The sequence below is a fragment of the Carlito syrichta genome, unplaced genomic scaffold (assembly GCF_000164805.1).
Source record: "Carlito syrichta isolate Samal-C Ts95f unplaced genomic scaffold, Tarsius_syrichta-2.0.1 Scaffold316502, whole genome shotgun sequence".
In the NCBI taxonomy this organism is placed as follows: Eukaryota; Metazoa; Chordata; class Mammalia; order Primates; family Tarsiidae; genus Carlito; species Carlito syrichta.
The window spans coordinates 411,471-434,634 of record NW_007260598.1 but is presented as its reverse complement, the minus strand read 5'-3'; the positions used below and the strand labels follow the sequence as shown (position 1 = coordinate 434,634).

Below are 23,164 nucleotides of genomic sequence, written 5' to 3'. Positions count from 1 at the left end.
CACCGCAGCCTCGACCTGCTGGGCTTCGGCGATCCTTCCGCCTCAGCCTTCCGTGTAGCCGGAGTTACAGGCGCGTGCTACCATGCCTGGCTAATTTTTTTAAATTTTACTGTAGAGATGAGGTCTCGCCTGCCCAGGTGGGTCTTGAACCCGCAGGCTCAGGCAATCCATTCACCTCAGCCTCCCAAAGGTGCGGAATTACAGGCTGAGCTTATCCCACCTCCATCTCCATCCCTCGTGGAGGGCTGCATCTGCAAGCCACATCCCTCTTCTCAAGTTTCTTTGTAGAACTGACTTTGCACGGGTGCTATTAAGTGAGGGTTTTCACCCAAAATTCTTGCCTGACTAATGCAGTGGAGAGAATGGTCCGTGAGGAATGAGGGCCACAGAGCTCCAGAACATGCTACGGGCAATCTCTGCTCCAGCCCAGGGGAAGGGCTGTGCGTTGGACTTCTCTGCCTGGTGGGTGTCCAGACCAGAGTCCGGTATCATCGCTAGTGGAGGACGGATTCATGAGCCTCTTGTCTCCAGGGGCCAGCCCTAATTTTTATCTGGGCTCCTGTTTCTTTTCCTCTGTATGTTGGCCTAAAAATGTTATATAATTTGGCTTGGGCCCAAACCATAGTTTGCTTGTTGGGGGTTGGGGGTGCTGACTCTGCTCGGGTGAACCTTTCAGTTGGTGGCCATAGTGGGGAGCTCGTGTTGGGGCCACTTCTGCATCCAACCTCACTTGCCAGGCTCCTTTGCCCCCACCCACGTTTGCTTTCTTTCTTCTCCACCTTCCCTTTCTCTTCTTCCCTGATTGTTCAGGCGCCCATGGGCACTGCCTAGCCCGCTGGTGGCTGGCAGGTTCCTGACCCCTCTGGAAGGCAAGGTATAGGGAGCCTCACCCCATGGCTTTCCTCTGTAGCTGAACCTCCTGATGTGTGGAAGGGTGGCCAACCTCCTGACCCCTGACCTCACCTTGTCGTTGTCGATTAGAGGACATTTATTTACAAGCACCAGGTCTTTGCCATGAGTAGCACAACTGGGAGTCTGGTCTGGCCCTGAAGACATTCTCGCAGCTAAAGAATTCCAGTAATCTCATCTGTTCTTATCATTTACAGCGTGGTAGAAGTACATGAACTAATTCTGACATTTTCTCTCATCCATCTATTACTAAAACTGGGAGTCCTTCCTTAATAATCTCTTTTCGGTGTTCATGCTTTTCCATTAGCCTCAGATACCTAAAACAATACAATGGCTTATGTGCTTTTAATGACTCTGAGATGTGTGTGCTCTTTTGGCTTGGTTGCCAACTCAAGAGAATTCCTCTGGAGGATCATGAAAGAAGAGAGATGATTAACGTCCATTCTTACTAGACTCCACCAGTGATGACACTAAATACTGCTTGTCTTTGAGCGGTGTAGGGATGTTTTGTTATGTGGCATATTTCCATTTCCCTTTCTAAGTAGGAAGTCAGCTTTTGTGATTGTTTGAGATTTATATCTTTCCTCTTTTCTTCCCCGGTAGAGTTGAGAATTATGGCTGCCGGAAAATTTGCAAGCCTTCCCAGAAACATGCCAGTGAATCACCAGTTCCCTCTGGCCTCGTCCATGGACCTTCTGAGCAGCAAGTCCCCTCTCGCTGAGCTCCGCACAGATGCCTATCAGGACGTGTCTATACACGGCACCCTTCCACGGAAGAAAAAGGGCCCTCTGCCCATAAGGTCCTGTGACGACTTCAGGCACATGGGCACCCTCCCCCACTCCAAATCCCCACGGCAGCATTCGCCTCTGACCCAGGACGCCATCCAGGAGAACCCACCACAAGACTGGAAAGGCGAAGCCTTCGCTTTCAGGTATGTTCTATATTTTCACAAGTGAAATGATTTGTCCTGTTTCTAGGAAAAATGTCAAACATATTGAAAGCTGAGTGAATAGTTTATCTCCCATGGACCCACCACCCAGCCTCAACAGTTATCAGCTCATGGTTGTCCTGTCTGGTCTTACTCCTACCCACTTCCCACCTTGCTACTATTTTGAAACAAATCTCAGAGTTCATTTTATTTTATCTAAAGATTTTGGGATGTTCCTTTCAAAGATAAGAAGTCTTATTTTTAAAAACGATATAACCACAATATAAAAGCCATTTATTAATATTATCTAACACTTTGAAGGTGTTTTAAAATCCAGTGTCAAGTTCCTCTATCAAGTCCTTAAAATAGGCTGGGCTTGGTGGCTTAGCCTGTAATCCCAGCACTTTGGGAGGCTGAGGCGAGTGGATTGCCTGAGCCGGCGGGTTCAAGACAGCCCGGGCAACTTGGCAAGACCTCATCTCTACAATAAAATTAAAAATAACTGGGCGTGGTAGCGCATGCCTGTAGTTCCGGCTACTTGGAAGGCCGAGGCGGAAGGATCGCTGGAGCCCAGGAGGTCGACGCTGGGTGCATGCCATTACACTCCAACCTGGGCAACGAAGTGAGACTCCAACTCAAATAAAAAATAAAAGAAAGCACAAGGATTTGTGTAACCATAGCATCAGATTCTGAATGACATCCATCCTAGAGATGCCAGGATGTCTATAGATTAGACCCATAACACCTTATATCTAGTTGTCAACATGTTGAAATACAATTTTGTATAGATGCACCCTCAGTCTTCAGAATACTTTAGGATGAGAACTGATTTCCCCCCTCAGTGACAGGAATCTGGGTTAATGAGCCTTATGGTTACAGTGCTTTTTCTCAGGGTTTGTAATGGGCCTATCTGTGTTTGGTTTCTGCTTGTTAGAGCTAGTTTGGAAACTCTGCACTCCCTTTCCTGCTGGGGAAGATCAGCAACCTTTGATGGTATCTGCTGAAGAATGGGGCAGTTTTGTTGTCTCTCTTTTTGTCCAGCCTTCTAGCAAAGACAGCCCCTTTGATCCTAGCTCATATATTTGTTCAATATCTATACATCAAGCAGCGATGCTATTGAGAGTAAGTTGATTGTATAAGCCCCAGGGCTTCATCAGGAAAATCCTGCCTAGTCCTTCTGATTATCTTAACCAATGGGCTGGTCCAGCACTGAAGACATTTTAGCAGCCAAATTGTTACAGTAATCTGCTCTTGCCCTTTCCACAGGGTGGCGGAAATATGTGAGCTAAAGGTAGCCATGGAAAGTCTGAAGCAATATCTTCCCAGGGTGTATATCCTAGTGAGGGATTTAGATAATAAATACAAGTAAGGGAGACAACTATAGGCTATAGTAAGTGCTATAGAAGAAATGGAGTGATTGGTGAAGATTGATTGGTGGTGGTGTTTTTTGTTTTTTGTTTTTTGGTGGGGTGGACAGGTTTCTGAAGAGATACTGTTGAAACTAAGACTTGCATCATGAGGGAAGGCAGCTGTGGGCCTTCCAGGCTGTTCCAGGCATAGGGAAATGGAGCATGAAGAGCTGGAGGTGGGAACACATTTAGCATGTTTGAAAACCCCAGAAGGAAGCTGGTGTGGCTTGTGGCTGGAGTGTCACCTTTTGAGAGAACAGTCTTGATAATAGCAGAGAGCTAGGCCAACGTAAGTTCAGAATTTGTTTTAGTTCCATATTTGCAGCAATACAAGGAGAAAATTAAATAGAGGCTCAGAAATCCTCTGTAGAGAGCATTGAAGAGCCCTTAACTGTTTCTGACACTGGAGTAGAAGGTACCCCAGGCTATTCTGGGCCTGTACTGTAAAATCTAGATGGGTGATCTCCCAACTCAGAGAGCTAGCAGGCAGCGCCAATGAAACAGGTGGATTTGGAGGTGCACACCTGCACACAGGACCGCTAATGTTGCATCACTGGCACTTAATGGGTGCGCTTAATACAACAAGGATGGGTGGCTCCTGGCATGCCAAACATGAGCACAAATGCCAGGCTGCTCGGGGTGGAGTCAGAACCGACTGCTACCTGGCTTACTGTGGACCACTGTTGATTTATTAACTTAAACTCTGCACTGAGCTAGGAATCTACTGGGTACTCGACACAAACGATTCACAGACTCCTTGAAGTTCTGAGGCCTGGAATGGTTGGCAACTCTTCCAAGGGAAACTCCACCGAGGGGGCTGGGAGGGGAGACAGTGGTAATGGAGTCACTCTTCCTACCTTGAGAAAGCTCTTGATAAACACCTATGACCCAAACTGTCACTCTGCCAGGAGTTCAAAGCTTTTTGGTTTGAAAACTGGCTTGGACAGAGGTCACATCTCTGTAACAGATCTTTTCGGAGAGTGGATGCAAGAAGTCCTCAGTTTGAAGTCCAGACTGTGGAACACCTAACAAGCACTGCTGGCTGTGGGTTGTTTATGATTCAGAGCTACTTAATCCAAATTCGCATTTTTTTCCTTAACTTAAAATATCTTACTGTTAAAGATGAACACAGGAAGTAACAGATGCATATCTTTTCAAAATTATGCTGAATGAGAAGACACATGGTTGTGTGTCAAAAGATCATGAAGTCCTGCTCCACCCCATACCATTATTAGTACGCTTACTTTCCTAACACTTTTTTTTTTTTTTTTTGAGTTGGAGTCTCACTCGGTCGCCCAGACTGGAGTGTAGTGGCTGTTCCCGGCCACCGCCAGCAGCCTTGCCTACTGGGCTCCGGTGATCCTTCCGCCTCAGCCTTCCAAGGAGCCGGAATTACAGGCATGCGCTACCACGCCCAGCTGATTTTTTGATTTATTGTAGAGATGAGGTCTCGCTGCCCAGGTGGGTCTCGAACCCGCGTGTTCAGGCAATCCACTCACCTCAGCCTCCCAAAGGCGCGGGATTACAGGCTGAGCCACCGAGCCTGGCTACATTTTTTTTTTGTGAGTTGGAGTCTTACTCGGTCACCCAGACTGGAGTGCAGTGGCACGCTCGTGGCCACCCCAGCATTGACCTGCTGGGCTCAGGTAGTCCTTCCGCCTCAGCTTTCCAAGTAGCCAGAACTACAAGCACACGCTACCATGTCCGGCTAATTTTTTGATTTATTGTAGAGATGAGGTCTCCCTATGTTGCTCAGGCCATTCTCGAGCCCATAGGCTCAGGCAATCCTCTCACCTCGGCCTCCCAAAGTGCTGGAATTACAGGCTTGAGTCACCACACCCATCCTAACACATTTTTAAAATCTCTTGAGGTGTTTCCAATTTTGAGACGTTCAAAGGACCTTATATTATTTTTCTTTAAAGTATGCCTGATAAGATTATGAGCTTCCTTAATTCCTTTTCTGAAACCAACCGTGATATGAAAAAAGGTTTTGCATGTGAGAAGCTGGGGACATGCAGCGCAAATGATAACCTAAGGGCCCAGAAAGGGAGATTCAGTGAGAAAAATGGCAAAAATACAGTGAGAGAGCAATAGAGGTGTTCCTCCTTCAGCTCTTTTGGTTTAAGGGAGCTGTGAGCCGCCAGCCAGTCACTCCACCCCACTCAACTCTTTTCTTCTTTTCGTAGTGAATTCAGGGGTTAACTTCCATTGACAGTGATTTGCCCACATGTAAAGTCTGAAAGTCGTGCGTCTCAGCATGCTGGGTGTTGGCACAAAGACAGCAGTCCATCTGTGAAAGCCCTTCACGTGCACCTGACTTACCCAGGGGAAGCCCTCCAGACAAGCACCTCCTTTGTCTTGGGAAGGACTCTGACTTTTTGCAAGTTTGCTATTTTCCCAGCAAATATGTTTAGCTCGTTAATCATTACAAAGTCACTTTTATTATAATTGAATCTTAATTGAACATCTACCCTGCGGGAGGCCCTAGGCAAAGCAGAGGCGGTCTCCCCCTTGACCTAAAAATTGCATTATTAAGCTGTCATACCTTCATGTATCATCTCCTCCTGAATTATTAGTATCTCTTACATTTTATAATTTTAAAATATCCTAAAGGACAAAGTTCATAAATTGCCTTGTTTGAATGTTGTAATCCTGTGTGAGAGACATAGAAGATTTCATCATAAATGTCATGATCATCATTATTTACAGTTGAGAAAATGGGTTCAGAGATGTTGAGCTGCCGAAGATCATACCCTAATGGATGACAGAGCTAGGATTAGAACCCAGAAGGTTCTGTGGGCCTTCCCAAACACTGTGCTCCAAGCCTCCCAAGAATGGTGGCATCAGCTGGGGCATCCCCTGAGCCATCTTCTTGCACAGGATCCTGAATGCAGCCCCTCGGACACCACTCCCTTTGGGAAGAATGGAGCCTTGGCTGCCTAGAGCCAGGCAGAAGGCAGGCCTGGAAGGGGGTGTTGGTCTTCTCTTTCAGAGACTATATCTCTTAGCTTTGTTGCAGTCTTGGCTGCCCTTGGATGTACTTGTGGTTTTGAAAGGTGGCCAAAGCCAGAAGCCAGGGAGCTCTTAGACCTGCTGCCTGATGTCACAGAAGGAGTCTTTGTTCTGTAAGCGGACTCAGGCTTCTTCGAGAGGCCTGCAGACAGGATTTCCTCTTGACATTAGTGTCGCTCGGCTGATGTCCCTTTGATTCCTTTATCCTCAAGGATAAACTTGTGTTGGAATCTGGGACCCTCCTTGGTTGAGAGGGGACCGGTCTGTTGTTAGGATGTCTGTGTTGCTGGGATGGTAGAGGGATCGGTACTTGGAGACCATTCAGGTCTGTTTCCTGCCTGGGTATGTGGAGGCATGCATTCTTGGGAACAGCTGCTAGCGCCTCATTCCTTCTGCCCCTTGTGCTGTGGGAGCATGTGCTGGGACAATGTGGTGTTTCACTAGTTTGCATGAGTAGAGCTGACTGACTTGTCACAAGTGTTTTAACTGACAGTGGCCAGAAGGTCTGTAGAATTATCCCTAGTTAAAGTCGGGTGCACTTTCCCAGGCAGTAAGAAACCTGCTAGGTCACAGTGTCAGATCTCCAAAGTCGAAGCCAAGATGTAAGGCCCAGGATCTGTGATGCTTTCCTCTGAAACACGGATTTAAAGACCTAACTCTGGACATGCCAGGACTTCCGTCTAATAAATGGCTTCTGTTGTTCTTCTCCAGAACCGCCAAGTTCTGTGACAGCTGCTTTCTCCTTAACAGAGCAAGATGTCCCCCCAGACAGGCAAATAAGCCAGTCTTTAGCTCAGAGTCAATGAGAAGAATCTATAGTGTGAAGGTCCACATATGGGGTCGAGTCTGCTGTCTGCAAATTGGAAGCTTTTTGTGCACAGAAGAAAAATTGGATTTAGAGTTTTAAAAAATCTACTTAATAGATTAATAGTTTCTTTTAAATAGAAGTTATACTTATTGAGTTAGCAGAGTGACAATGGCTTTTCAACAGCCCAAGTGTCAGAATGTCTCTAGAATGCATAGTCCGTGGATTGAATTTTTATTTTTTAAATTTCAAGTTGAATCTTACTGACATTTTGAAATGCCCTTTGGTGTGTGAATGCAGCTGTTGTGGATGGGCTGGTAGATTCCGAAGAATAGTGTGTGTCCCAGCCCTGAGGTCAGGAGCAGCTGGGTCAGAGGTGAGCTCAGCCCTGCATCCTGTACTACTCCTGGCTGAGGAAGCCCAGAGAATGGGAAACGCCTGCAGGACCACAGCTGCCTGCTGCTAGTTCTAAATCCTCCACTGACAAGGATGATTTGAACCTCAAAGCTGGGATCCATGCATTCTCAGCTGTTCTGGAAAAAAAAAAATTAACTGGTTGCAAACCAGAACCAAGAAAATGATGAGAGGATTACACAATGCAGTCCTTGTTTCGTGGGGCTGTTCAGTGTCTCCTCTGACCTCCCCAGCCATTCACCCACCCCCACCTCATGACAGACCTGTTTTAAATCCTGTTTTTTCAGGTCTCTTCCATACTGTTTGGGAAAGGTCAGGTTATTTTGTCTTCTGAGTTTTTCATTCCCCTTAGTGTATGTTAAAGCACATTGTAAACAGAAGGTATAGTTACAGGCTATATCATGTTCCTGTCACGTGTGGTTCGGAAAGCCATCCCAGCCTGGCCAGCACATGCAAGCTGGAGAAGCAGTTGCTGTCGTTGATCAGAAGACTGTCTTTGGGGGCCTGGACTGGGCAGTCAGGCTGGCCTGAGCCACATGGCTGATACATCCTCAGGCCATAGCCACCCTGTGCTCATGGCTTTGTACTGGTGTCACTACCCAGTCTGCCCCCAAAAGACTAGCTGTAGGATTGGGTGTGGAATTTCAGGCTTTCTCTTCATAGAGGCCCCAAAGACAAGCATACAGGGACTTGTTTGAAGGATTGTGCTGTTACCTACAAGTTATAGAGGCCTGAGAAACTGTCCATAGTTGCCCTGGCCTTCAAGCAACTTGGATCGTCTGTATTTCCAGATTTGCCTACAAATGTGATAACTAAAGATAAAATTACTCCTACTGTGGAGAGGAGAAAACCATGAGCTGGGTAATCCAGAGGTCTTTTTTTTTTTTTTTTTGAGTTGGAGTCTCACTCTGTCACCCAGACTGGAGTGCAGTGGCTGCTCCCGGCCACCACAGCCTCGACCTGCTGGGCTCCAGCGATCCTTCCGCCTCAGCCTTCCAAAATAGCTGGAACTACAGGCGCGCGCTGACATACCCGGCTAATTTTTTTGATTTATTGTAGAGATGAGGTCTCGCCAAGTTGCCCAGGCGGGTCTCGAACCCGCGGGCTCAGGCAATCCACTCACCTCAGCCTCCCAAGGCACGGGATTACAGGCTGAGCCACCAAGCCCGGCAATCCAGAGGTCTTGGTGCAGATTCCTGGGTTTGCCACTTATTCTCTGTATGAACTAGAACCAGTTCTAAATCATAAAATGGAGGCGAAAAGAACCCCCTGAGGCGAACTGTGAAGGTTAATAGTTCTGAAGTTAATCAGCTCTGAGTTTCACACTTGAGCCTGTATGCCCTGCTGGGAGGCCTCCTGGGAGGTCTCATATCAGCTCTTGACTCACACCTTGGCAGTTTATTCTTCTCAACTCTGCTGGGATACCTGACCCTGCAGGCCATGGAGGCATTTGCTGAGAAACGGAGGTAGCCATGGCTTTCAAAGAAAGCTGCTAGTGACCTTAATGCCGATTCCAGCAGCTGGCTGCTTGGTGCCCTTGGGTAAGTCATCTTACCCTTCTGAATCACCACATCTTTGAAGGTTAGCTCTATGGATCAAATATTACCCCATGTGAGGGTACCTAGCACAGAACCTGGCATGGAGGAGGAGCTCATACTGGTTGGTTCCCTTTCTTCCTTCCTCCTGAAAGGCTGGAACTGGGAGGTTCCTAGCCTGAAGTCACATTGAATGCTTGCAACTTCTGTGGGAGAAAGTTTTCCACTTGTTGATGGCGTCTGGCTAGAATCCCTCCATCTGGGTCTGCCCTCCAACAATGCATCTTGGCCAATACTCCCAGTTTACAGGTATAGCAACCACACAGTGCACTGAAATATCAGCATACCATTATATGAATACACAAAACAGAGCTTGTCTTCAGCAACTGCCCTGAGCTCCTGACTGATTCTTATACTTCATGTCAGTGTCTTTGCTGTTTATTCTTCAATGCATATTTATTATCTTGTTTTATGCCAGGCCTTAGCTAGGTACCAGGTACCCAGTGGTGGATGAACTAGTTGTGGCCCTGTCCTTAGGAACCTCCCAGTTTAAGGGCATTCAAACAAATGCATCAATAAGTGCATAGCTACAAAATAAGGGAGTGTGAGGAGAATAACATCAGAGGACCCTGACTTCATAGATTGGTGGGAGGAGGGCCTCTTTGGGAGAGGGAACATTGGACAATTTAAAATAAAAAAAATTTTTATTAATAATTTTTATGATACTATGTATTGAAATATATTATTAAAATGAGCTTCACCTATTCTTTTTAATTGGCTTCATGGCTTACATTGTGTTTCTGTTGGACAGAGCTGGTCTAGACCTTGGTAGGGAGCTAGATTTTCTCTGTAAGGCAAAGGGAAGCCAACCTCTAAAGAGTCCTCAGCAAGCCGGGCTCCGTGGCTCAGCCTGTAATCCCGTGCCTTTGGGAGGCTGAGGTGAGTGGATTGCCTGAGCCCGTGGGTTCGAGACCCGCCTGGGCAGCGAGACCTCATCTCTACAATAAATCAAAAAATCAGCCGGGCGTGGTAGCGCATGCCTGTAATTCCGGCTCCTTGGAAGGCTGAGGCGGAAGAATCGCCGGAGCCCAGCAGGTCGAGGCTGCGGTGGCCGGGAGCGGCCGCTGCACTCCAGCCTGGGCGACAGAGTAAGACTCCAACTCAAAATAAAAGAGTCCTCAGCAAGGGGAAGGCAGCACCAGACCCAGTTTTCAGAAGCTTGTTCATCTCTTTGTGGAGAACTGATTGTTGGGGAGATGGCCTGAAGGGAGAGCAGGAGGTGTCGTAACAGTACAGGGAGCAGATGGGGATCTGCTCTAAAGTGTGCAGAGGAGATAAGTGGGTGAGTGCAAGGGTCTTTGGGTAGAGTCCATCAGAGCTACTGTGGGTTACATGTGGCGGGGTGAGGGAGGTGCACACAAGCATGGCTCAGGTGGCTGGGCGTCTCAGGTAGGGCCATTGATGAGATAGGAAAACTTGGAAAAGGAGCAAGGCTTCGTCAGATTGGTGGGTTGCTTTTTCATACGGGAGGGGGTGATGGTAGATGGCCAAGAATCAAGGCTTCGGTTTGGGTGTGCTATGTTTGAGATGCATGCGTGTCTACGTGGAGGTGTTAATAAGACAGGCACTTGGAGTTATGAGCCTGGAGCTCTGGAGAGAGCCCTGGTCTGAAAAGTGGAAAGTCAGGAGTCTGCACAGAAATGAAATTAAACCCATGGAAACGGATGCTGTCGCTGAGAGAGAGATCTAGAGATCTGTGTAAAGAGTAAATGGAGGGACCCCAAGAACCAGCCCTGACGAACCTCAGCATAGTCCATTCCAGGGAATGGGGAGTAGTCCACTCCATAGTCCATAGTCCATCCTGGGGACTGGCGCAGTCTGCTCTATGGTCCACAGTCCATCTCAGCAGCTGCATCAGCCTACTCCATGGTCCATCATCTATTCCAGGGAGTCAGCAGAGGAGGCCGTACATTTGGGAGCAGAAAAATTAGGCAGGATCTGGATAGGGTTGGTGTTCAAAGGAATAATTTTTTTCTTAAGTGATAGGCAAAATTCAGTAAGAAAAGATCTTTTAAGCTTGTAATAAAATAAAGCACATTTTTAAAAATACACGTTTTATTTGATTAAAGTAGATATGTCCCCAGGGCCCCCTTGCTGGGGCCTGTGTGGGCGGCGTGGTGACTATACTCCTGTGGCTCCCACCCTGATGGGCCCAGATATTCCCTGGTGACTGGAGACGGAGGAGGTACATGGACATGCAGTTGGCAGTCAGGCTTTTGCCTGTGTGGTGATGGCTGCTCTTCGAAGGTTATGGGGTGGCTATCTTGAGGACAGTGCCTGCCCTGGAAGGTGGGTCGAGGGCATCTGTTCCTGTATCTGGTTGACTGAAGCCTTCCTCTTAGAGGCCTGAGGACATTATCTCAAAACCAGAGCATTTCTACTTTGCCTCTGAATTAGGAGAACACTTTACAAACACGCTTTTTAAGAAAGGGTAGAACAGTTGGGAACAGGGAGGAGGGGCAGATAGAGACCAGCCAAGCCAAGCATCTGCTTTTATCAAAAGTGCTGTGTTTGGGCTTCAACAGCCTGAAGCCTGACGATTCACGGATGCCAGACCCTCTGTGCCTGCCAAGAGACACACTGGCCGGGGTATGGTTTTCTTGCTCTGACCCTATTCAGTTTGACTGACTGTTGCCAAGTCAAGATTTCAGCAGTGGCTTTCAGCTTCATACTGTCACTAGAATTCTGCTAGTTAACCCGTGACTGGGCCAACAGGCTAACCCGTGATTGGGCCAAGTTTTTACCAACCAGTACTGCTTCGTATTAGTTTTGAATGCCCATGTACACTCATAGTGTAATATGCAGGATTTTTAGGTGATGCTGTCTCAACATGATCAGGGAAGCTGCCCGAAAAGGCAGTTTAATTGCCACTCTTTTGGCCTAGTTCATGAACACAGTCATCAGGCACTGCTGTTTTCAGATGAGGTCGTCACTGACTCACGGAAGCAGGAACTGGCCATTGATGTGAGAGTCGCAGGCGATTCAGACGCAGCCAGACCTTAGAATCTCTGACAGCCAGCAAGCGGATTGTATCCTCCTCCACAGTCTACTCTGGGCTGGAAGAGAAAGATTCCCAGTTGAGGGATATGATAAACACAAGCCCATGGCCTACTTGTTTAAAGGATTCCCCCACTGCGGTATGATGAGCCAGGGCAACTCTGACGTACTCATATACAAAGTGTGTTGAACATCTCTGTGTTGCTGGCTTCATGCTAGATGCTGGCGATTCAAAGGCAGAGAGGGCAGCTGCCTGCCTCACCACTCCTGTTTTCTCCATGCTTCTTTGCTGTTGACCTACCTTCCCAGCCACAGCATAGGCCTCATGCCACTAGCTGGACAAGCAGTTCTGTTTTCATGACTGCTGACCTTAACATCTTTCCAAGTATCATGTGACTTTTTCTCCTTGACTTGGTGATTGCAGGTGGTACTTTCTAGATAACCCTTTCCTCAGGATCTTCCTCCTCTGTGCTGCCACTTCCTCTGTGCTGTCTGATCTTAGACCCAGACCCAGGAAAGGTCACGCCACGCAACCAACAACCATATCAGGGTGGCTCTGGGCTATAAAAGAAACAGAGTGCAGAGTGAATAGAGGATTGTGAAAAATGCTCAGGGCGACAAAAAGGGCTTTCAGAAATTATGTTTAGAACAGTAAGACCAGAGAGAGGGGTTGGGAGAGAAACCAAACTGCTGAGTTTCTCTTTGACCTGCATTTTTTCTGACAAGGAAATGACTTCTCTGATTGGAAAGGGTAGAACAAATGTGAAGGAGGAATTACTGGCCTGGGGTGGAGGAGACCATAATTAGTGACTCTAATGTTACCAGATAAGGTGAAGGCCCAGAGTCCAAGAAGACTGAGGTCATCCTGTCAGTGCTGTGATGTGGGGCAGGGAGGAGGACGAGTGAGATAACAGGGCTAGGGAAGGTGGTACAGGGGATAAATATTTAACTTTTAAAAGAGGAGGTGGAGAGATAAAGTTAACCCACAAAATAATAAGTTTGACATTGAGCTCAAGAAATATTCTAAAATGGATTATTAGAACAATGATTTTCAAATACTTGATAAAGGAAGTGGTCAATCTTATCAGGACTTTGCTAAAGTCCCGTCAGACTAACTTTCTTCCAGGGTTACCTGATCAGAAGCTTAGAGGAATGGTGTGAAGGCCTGTATGCAGACGTCAGCTGTTGGTACTGTCCTTGGGGTGAGGAGGTGCAGGCTGGTTGGTGGTCCAGGGAGCATGGGGGGCTGTGTCCTTAGCTCCATTTTGGTCAATTTGAAAAATCATTTAGACGATATTATTGGCATACAGATCACATGTGTGAATGACATAAACCTTGGAGGAATGACTGATACGTCAAAATGGCAAAAGTGAGGTCCAAGAAAAGATCTTGGTATTTTGAAACAACAAACCAAATCTAGTTGGATGAAACTTTGTAGAGAGGGAGACAAAGACTTGTACTAGAATCTGAAAACATTAGTTACAAAGTACAAGTATGAGGTTTGGCTTAACAGTCATATGTGAAAAGTATTTCAGATTTGGAAAACTGCTGCTTCAGAAGGAGTCAGTGACATGCGTGGCTGTCAATGAAGCTGCTGTGATTTTAGGAGCATTAGTTGAAGTCCCATATTTAGACAAGGAAGGTGGCCACACACATCCTACCTGGTCAGTTGTTTTTGGCTCTAGACATTAGAAATGGAAGGCTTCTGTTTGGACCTCTTTTTCTCTGAACCAGATCTGTGGCTTTGATCATTAAGGAATATTCCTAATGTTCTTCTGTACTAACGAAAAGGAACTTCTCAAAGGTCACCGGTTAACCCCGGGAGAATGTAAAATGAGCACCAGCCTGAATCCTGCCAATTGTTGGAAAAGCAGACTTTTACGAGTATGATCAACATGTATGTTGTGAGACGTGGAAGAGTGAATTTCTTTTCATTTATTTTGCAAGGTGATGAAACAAATATATTTCTTACATGCACATCTAGAGGTGTTATATTTAATGCTACATCTGTTTTTAAATTAGCAATAGCTATGCTCACAATATCCCCTGCCTGCAGTAACTCTTGATTGGAACATTAATGTGATTCCCAGTATCAGTAAATAACCTGTTAACCTAAGCATACACTGGCTGACACTGTTGGCAAAGATGTCATTTCTTCACTCACCAGGCCAGTCTTGTTTTAAGTGGCTATTTCTTTTCATTTTCCCAGTAAACAGATGGAAATGGCCCCGTGTAAACTCTCTCTGTCCTCTTGGTTGTCTCCCTGGTTGACTTCCTCCCTGGTGTTTCAGATGTGTTCAGAGAGATTCAGTTTCAGGGGGAGCAGCCAACCCCCCGGTGTCACTTTGAAAACATCTGGTCTCAGTGGGGCTGAGGAGCCAGGGACTGCTTGGCGGCAGTGAGGTTCTGGTGCTGAGGGAGTTCTGTCTGAGGCCATCACAGTTTGGTCGCAGGCTTGTGGCTAAATTATCTCCTGAGTGAGGAGGCTCGGGTGTCCAGAAACAACATTTCTTTCTTGTTTTGTCCCTCTTTCCAACATTATTCTTCCCAGGGTGAACCCATGGAGTGTAGTAGGAGGGAAGTGTTGGGGGCTAGGTCTTCTGCACCCTGGAGGAAACACATATGCACGCATTTTCATTCATTCGAACCAACGTTTATTGAGTAACCATGCCCTGGAGATAAAAGGTGAATATAAGATGGTCCCTGTTCTCTGTGAGCTTGTAGTCCAGTAAGGGAGATAGACAGGAATTCACATCGTATATTGAATTACGAGTTTGTTATCACAAAGTTTTATCATTCATAGGGAAGGAGCACTGAGAAGTTGTTATTAATTTTGTGGAACGGCAGGTGGGAAAGGGTGATCAGAGAAGGTGGGAACGAATGGAAAGGAGACGAGGACCCCAGGCCTGTTGATTCATGGAAATCCCAATAGCTTGGGTTGTTGGAATATAAAGAGCAACGTGAGGAGATGGGGCTGATGAGTTGGGCGAGACCTTAGAACCATGATTAGCATCCAGTAAAACATAACGTAACAATGCTAGACTGCCCGAGTATTAATCTTATCTAATAGAACATTATTGTAATCAGATAAATGACATATGTAATGTCTAATTATATTATGGTAGAAAGAATATTGTCCAGTAGATGCAGAATCTTAGTAGGTTTAAAACCTGTTGCTGTCCCCATCTCTCCCCAGCTAAGCTTTTGAGGTGTTGATGGAGCTTCCTGCTGAAGAGCAAGGGTGAAGTCTCTGGATTCTGAGACCACATCCGTATGCAAGGGGGCTGAAGCCTCAGGTTGCCTGTGGAGGGCACACCTTCTCCCAGGTGTTGAGTTCACCTTACGCATTGTGAAATGTGCCCTGGTGCATGGATTGGTTAAGAACAGTAGGCTAGTAGGCCCCAGGCTGCAGGGTTTGTTCCTACTTGGCCCCACTACTTCAGGTCAACAGGGTTCAGCCTACTCACTTGTCTTGTCTTGTTGTACTGCATTTCAGTTAAGTGTTCTAGGAATGAGTTCATTTGTGATGAATAAACCCCCACAAAGCAAGAAGTCCATCCCAGACGCATAAGCCTTCTTGTCCCTGCCCTCAGTAAGTTTAAATCTAAGATTTTTGCATAGTGCTTTCGTGTCCAGGAAACTTGCTCAACTTTCTTGTAAGTTCTGTGTAGATTCTTGGTGTGCTCTATATAGACAGTCATCATTTGTGAATCATTACAGTTTGTTTTCCCTTTTCCAGGCTTTATACCTTTTATTACTTTTACTTATTAACTGTACTGGATAAGATCTCCAGGACAATGGTGAACAGAAGCAGTAACAGTGGACAGCATCTTGTTTTTGATTGACTGATTGGTTTTAATGATGCTTCTAATACTTCACCATTAAGGATGATGCTTGCTAAGGTTTCTGGTAGATACCCTTTGTCAGATTGAAGACATTTTTCTGTATCTGGTTTGTTAAGCTTTTTTACCCTAGAGTTCATGAAAAGATGATAATTGTTTTTCAAATACTTTTCTCCCCATCAATTCGATGCCCCAAATTATTTTTCTTCTTTAATCTGTGAATGTAGTGAATTGCATTAATAGATTTTCTCATGTTAAACTGACTTCATAGATCTGGAATAAGCCCAGTTTGATTATGATGTATTTTTTATACATTTTCAGATTTGGCTTGTTAGTATTTTGTTTAGGATTTTTCATGTCTACTCATATATGAGATTAGTCTGTACTTTTTCTTTCTTTTTACTGACTTTGTCTGCTTTTGCTATCACAGTTACAGTGTCTTTTTCAAGTCTCTGGAGTTTATATAATTTTTAGGTAACAAATAATTCCAAAGTTTGGTAGAACTTGCTAGATAATAAAACTATCTAGGCCTGATTTTTGTGTATGTGTGTGTGTGGGAAGATATTGAACTACGAATTCAATTTTCCAAAGTGGTTATAGTACTATTTTGATTTTCTGTTTCTGTGTCTGTTTTGGTGTTATCTCTCCTGGGAACGAATAGAGTGAGAACTCAGTCACACCCGCCCACCCCTCCACTCCAGGGAGAGGATTAGTCTATTGATGGGGGATCCAACCCTATGACCCAAATATCTCCCACAAGGTCCCACCTCCAACATCTGGAATCAAATTCGTCATGAGGAGGGATAAATATCCATCAAACTGTAGCACTCTCTTTATGGGCATGAGGTGGTCATTTGTCTTTTTTTTTAACTTTGCACACAGACGTCCATCTTGCTTTATACTATCAGTGCTGACTTGGAGTCACCTACAGAATTGCTAGTTTCTTTGTCCATCACTCATTCTTATACCTTAGACTTTCCTTATGGCAACCTTCCTTCTTCCTGAAGAGTATTGTGGGGTTTTTTTTTTTTTGGATTGTTTGTTTTTTGCTTGTCTAAAATTGTCTTTATTCACCCTTGTTCTTGATTGTTTTGCTGGGTACAAAATTTTGAGCACCTCACTTTCTCTTTTGAGTGATGAAAATCTGCTATCAGTCTAATTTCTATTGCTTTGAGGACAACTTTTTTTGCTTTTTGACTTCTTTTATGATCTTTTGCTGTAGGTGGTCTATAGTTTTATTACAATGTGTCTGGGTGAAGATTTATTTGCTTGTGATTCATTGGGGTGCTTGAATATGAGGATTGGTATTTTTGAAATTAATTTTGAAGATTTCTCATCATTATTTCTTTGACTGTTGCTTTTCCCCTTTCTCCTTCTGGTTAAATGTACTTGAGACTTCTCATTCTGTCTACAGTGTCTCTTTCTGTTGCCTTTTCTCTCTGTGCTATGTTCTGTGTAATTTCTTTATATCTTTGCTTTAATTCATAAATATTTTCCTCAGTCATGTCTAATTTGTCATTTAACCTAGTCATTGAGTTTTATAGTTTAATGGATTATAGTTTGTCAGTTCTAGAAATTATGTACGCTCTTGTTATATCTGTCTATTTATTCTGAGATCACTTTTGATTCCATCTTTTAAAAAACATCATATATCGTTATTGGATATTTCAATATCTGAAGTCTTTGGGGATCTCAATCTATTGTTATTTATGCTAACTTTCACTCACTCATGGGGGCATGTGTCCTGGTGTATATGGTTATTTCTGAAAGAAAACTTATATTTAACCAAATCTGTGGGTACCCTGCACAGCATTCTGTTGGGCAAGTTGTCCTCCAAAAAGGATTTACACTATTCCCGTACTCGTGGGGGACACCAACAACACCATAATTTCATTTCTCATGTTTGGATTTCTCTGTGAAAGCAGGTAATATAGATGCAAGCCCCCAATCAACATGGAGACTGACCTGTGTTTACATTTTTAGGGGAGACTTGGTAATGCTGTCATTTTTTCTATCAGGTTTTGTGTAGAGACAGTAGACTTTTTTCTTGGTTCCCTGTGCTCCTGCTTTATTTTGTTTTGTTTGCAGCACTTTCTTTCTTCTTGGAGATGGGGCAGCCCCACTTTGATGAATTGGGTGTAATGCCAGGCTTCCAGGCACCCTGCTCACTTTTATGGGCCTGGAGTTTATCCTCCCTGCTTCCCTTTGCCCGTCTTCTGTGGTTGTTGTTTGTGTTTTGTATTCATAACTTGCACTGTTTCTGTATGTTTTGTATATGTGTGTGTTGCTTGAAAATTTCCGTTTCTTGGGACTTCAATAATGTATCTGAAAACGTGTTTATAATTTAACTATCAGTTAGTTTTCAGAATATTGAGCAAATGAAAGTCACATGGTATAAATTTCTAATTTTCTGAGGCCTTAATTAAAGTATACAGATATATAAGGTTGGTTATTTGTGGATTACATTTTTATTTGTCCGTTCTTGCCTGTGTGTTTACTTATTGACTGGCTACTGTGTGACCAGTACTGTGCTTGGGTTCTGTAACTAGTATCAGCACAGCTTACCCTGCTGTGTGCTCTGCTTTGCCTTCATGATTGACTATCTGTATTGGTGTGAAGGGATCCCATGGATGTTTGTTCTAGTTCATCATACTTTTTGGAAAGGATTCCTGGGTTCATAATGGGAGGGATGTGAAAGAGTCTCCTGAGTACCTTGCTTCCAGGTAGAGAGGGAGGAGAGCTCACCTGAAACATGCAGCAGCTGACGTCCAGGCAGCAGCCATCTGAGCATGCTGATCTTGGAAGATGGATGGTAATGAGGGGTTATCAACTCAAATCTCAGTTGTCTTCACAGTTAGTCTGCTGCAGCACTTGGGGGCGACAGTGTTTGCTAAGTCACTCCTAACAAATAGATTGAACTGGGGTGCGGTGGCTCAAGCCTGTAATCCCAGCACTTTGGGAGGCCGAGGTGAGAGGATTTCTTGAGCTCAGGGGTTCGAGACCAGCCTGGACAACTTGGTGAGACCTTGTCTCTACAATAAATCAAAAAATTAAGCCGGGCACCACGCCCGTAATATAATTCCAGCTGTAAAACGTCTGTAATTCCAGCTACTTGGAAGGCTGAGGCGGAAGGATCGCCTGAGCCCAGCAGGTTGAGGTTGTGGTAGCGGTAAGCATGCCACTGCAATCCAGCCTAGGCAACAGAGTGAGTCTCCAACAACAACAAAAAAATAGATTGAGTCCCTGCCATGTGCCAGACCCCACTTGCTTAGCTCCCTTGGAAAGAGTTTGGTGAGTGTCCTTACTTCTCTCTCCCCTTTCACCCACCAAAGCCAGCCATTTACCAAGATTGGTGTGTTCTCCCTCGGAAGCGTTTCTTCAATAGGTATATCCTCCCCCCACCTCCTATGTGCTAGTCCAAGTCTCCTCATCTCTCACCCAACTGACACCAACATCCTCTCCTTTGGTTTCTGCCTCGATCTGCCCCCAACTAATCTGCTGTCTATGCTGCTGCAGAGGGACTTTTAAAAAACACAGGCCTCTGGTGATTTTCCAGCTCAAGATCCTTCACACAGATCCTGTTGCTCTCATGGTGGTCTCAGAGTGTTTGCCTGGCATCCAAGCCTATTGTGCTCTGGCCCTTTCTCCTCTGCAGCCTCATCTCCCAGACCCCACCATTCCCACCACCTCTCTCGATCCTGTGCTTCTGCTTGTTGTTCTCTTATTCATGAATTCAGCAAGCGGCCACTGGGCAAGGGCCCTTGGCAAAGCACTGGGGACACCCAGGTGAGTAAAGCAGACACAGCTCATCCTTGGAGGACTGCATCCAGGGGAGAGGCAGACTCCGAGCAAGGGCACACTTCCTGTAATGTCGCAGTGGGTGGAAAAAATATAGCTGGCTCGGGAAACGGAGGGACATGGGCTGCAAATCCCATAGGATGGCTTTGAGGAGGCGATGGTTGTGTCGAGACCTTGTGACGCAAGGCAGTGAGCCTGTGAGCCTCTGGGGGAGGAAGATTCTGGGCAGAAAGACAGCCAGTACCAAGGCACTGAGGCAGGACAGGCTCAGCATATTTGAGCAACAGAAAGGAGAGTCAGTGTTGCTGGGGGGGGCGGGAGACAATACACTTTTTTGCTTTTTGGAGGTTTTTTTTCTGCATAACAAAAATTTGGAACCTCTCACCCATCCTGACCTCACAGTTCCTGCAGGTCAGAAGCCCGGCACAGCTCAGTGGGAGTCCAGTTCAGGATGTCTCACAGCTAAGGCGCCGGCTCTGGGGAAGAGCCTGATTCCACACTCTGGGGTTTCCTGGCTGTCAACATGGAGTTGCTTCAGTCCCCTGGAGGCCCCCTGCAGCTCTGTGCCATGGGTCCTCTCGCGATGTGACACCAGTGGCAGGGTCCCTCATGCTTCCAATTGGGCCTGTCCAGGTGATTGCCTTATCTTAGTGTCAGCTGACTTGGGACGTTAATTCCATCTGCAGAGCTCCTTTGCAGCAGGCCTAGGTTCATGTTTGACTGGATACCAAGGGGACAGGAATCCCGGGGCTGTCTTTAGAATCCTGCCCGCCACCATGAGGTTGGAGAGCTGGCTAGGTCCCACAGCCAGGCTCAGAGGCCACAGCAGACTCTTGAGGTTTGGTTCTGAAAGCTGGGAGCTGTCAGGACCCTGAGCAGGAGAGTAGCCCGGTCTGATGAGGATCACTGTTGCTGTTGTGTAGAGCCAGCAGGAGGCAGTCACGAGATCTGCAAGCATCAGGTGGGATATGCGGGCAGCCTGGGCCTCGGTACGAACTCCCGAACCTCTGGCAGTCCCCAGACAGACCTGTTGCCTCACGTCCCTGTCACCTTGCACATGTTCCTCCCATTGCCTGGAGCTCTCTCTCACCACCTACCTTGGGGATTCTAAAAAAAAAGTCCCCAGCTGATCCTCAAAACCTAGCAGAGACATTGCCTGCAGACTCCTCCCTGGGGCTGCCTGCCCACTGACACCTCTTCCAGCCTGGGCTGTGCCGGGCTTGCTGAGCATCTCCCACTTGCCTGCACCATCTCTGGAAGCAGAGCCTTTGTGTTCGAGTCAAGCATTTCCACCTCCAGCCTAGTGTGTGGCATGTTGCAGGTGCTTGATAGCGTTTGTGGGATGAATACAAGAACTATGGGAGATGCTGGCATGAGCAGACACCTCACTGCTCTTGGAGAGTGCACCTTGTAAAGGAAAGCCCAAATACAAATGAAGATACAACACCTCAGCTGTAATACAGACCCTGTGCCATGCGTTCAGAGGAGGCATGCCACCCCTGCAGACAACCAGCATGCCTGGAGTCCGAGGCGAGCCGTTGCCCGCCTTGATGGGCAATGGTGGGTCTAGTTTCTCCTATTCCTCCATTGCGTGAAATAATTATCTTGGTACAGACAACTCATTTTATGTTATATCTAAAAGAACATTTGTCTGGCCACATTGTTAGCCATAATTTATTCTATAATCTTCAAAGACGTAGACAATCACTCATTTAAAACATTCTATGATGTAAGGCAGACGTAGTGGCCTTCCTTCCCTATCTGTATTCCAACCATCTGGAGAAGAAAGTCTGTATTAGTGACATTTTGCTTAAGAGGAGAACCTCTTCACTCAAAATAACCAACACTTGAAGCTCAAGTGTCTTTTTAAGAGGGAGGAAATTATCAATCCAGTTATTAATGAGAAACAAACTCAAGTAGTAAATATATTCCACGGCTCATCTGAATGTCTCTAAAGTTTGAACTTTTACAGGTGGGACACTGGAAAGAATGATTTAACCAGAGCAGACGCAGTGATGTTATTTAAAACATAATACACTTAAAAACAAAATAGCAAGAGGGTCCAGTTTCACCCCCCTGCCTCCTCTGGTGACCGTGCAGGGTGGGGCGGCATGCGTGGCAAGAGGGGCTGCAGTGCCGGCCAGCCTATCGTCAACAGAGATGCACACCATGGACGCACAGGGCAGGAGTTCATAATTGGCATAAGCCAAATAAATGTATTTCTTTTAAAAACCTCTTTTCGTTTATGTTGCCAAGTTCCTCTGTTTGTTTTCTAGTGATCTGTCTTGGAGAATATAAATTGGTTGGGTGGGGACTGTCTGCAGCACAGTCTTGTTGGAATAATTGGATATTCTATTTCAAACTAGAGACTGGAGCTGCAGGGCCCACTGCCATGTTTTTTAGCTCACGGGAAGGGAGTTTGTGTTTGAAGAATGCTTTCCTTCTGCTGAGCTGGGATCAGGTGAGCGAGGGGGAGATGTGGCACATCTGCATTTACATAGAATTTTAATTTGGTTCACACATTGATTTTTAAAGCTTCTAGGTTTGCAACACACTACTTGGTTTTATGAAACTCTCCTTATATTCCTTCTCTTGTTCCTCCACAGAGTGAGAAGAATACGAGGAGACCCACAAAACTGGAATTTGCTTATAAAAATTGTGCATTTAGTCTTACATGTTTAAACTTCAGTTACCTTCAAAGTATTCTCTATTTGATGCAGTACACCTATCGAGATGCTTTTTCCACTGCTCAAAACAGTTTTTGAACTCATTCATTTTGATGCCTTTTAGTGCTTCTGCCATTTCTTGTTTCACTTCTTCCACATCAGCCACACATTTCCCTTTGAGGACTTTTTTCTTCCAGGGAAGCAAAACAAAACAAAAGACATTCAGGGCGAGATTAAATGAATAGGCAGGGTGGGGCACGGGAGGTCACACTATTTTTGGTCAAAAACTGCTGAACACTCAGTGCAGTGTGGGCAGTTGCCCTTGCAATCACCCGTGAAATGGGCAAGCATCTTGAAAGGATCTCCTTAAAAAAATTCCCACCGGGCTCGGTGGCTCAGCCTGTAATCCCACGCCTTGGGAGGCTGAGGTGAGTGGATTGCCTGAGCCCGCAGGTTCGAGACCCGCCTGGGCAACTTGGCGAGCCCTCCTCTCTACAATAAATCAAAAATCAGCCGGGCGTGGTAGCGCGCCTGTAATTCCGGCTACTAGGAAGGCTGAGGCGGAAGGATCGCCGGAGCCCAGCAGGTCGAGGCTGCAGTGGCCGGGAGCGGCCATTGCACTCCAGTCTGGGTGACAGAGTGAGACTCCGACTCAAAACAAAAAAAAAATTCCCTGAAGTTGAACATAACCTCTCACAACACTAGCTGGTACACTGATGTTGATGGATTCCTAAAACACTTACCTAGTGAGAAAAACCTGTATGTACTACAAGGGGCCAGCCCTCCAAA

At 46.0% G+C, this 23,164-nt stretch overlaps 1 protein-coding gene across 1 annotated transcript in view; it reads left to right on the top strand.

The window, feature by feature from the left end:
• The window catches only part of BCAR3 (breast cancer anti-estrogen resistance 3), a 107,563-nt gene that overhangs the window by 504 nt on the left and 83,895 nt on the right, over window positions 1-23,164 (top strand). Inside the window, exon 2 of the mRNA XM_008074606.1 lies at window positions 1,513-1,840. Within this exon, the coding sequence (XP_008072797.1) occupies window positions 1,524-1,840 (317 nt within the window). The 5' untranslated portion in view covers window positions 1,513-1,523. The remainder of the gene's footprint in view (window positions 1-1,512; window positions 1,841-23,164) is intronic.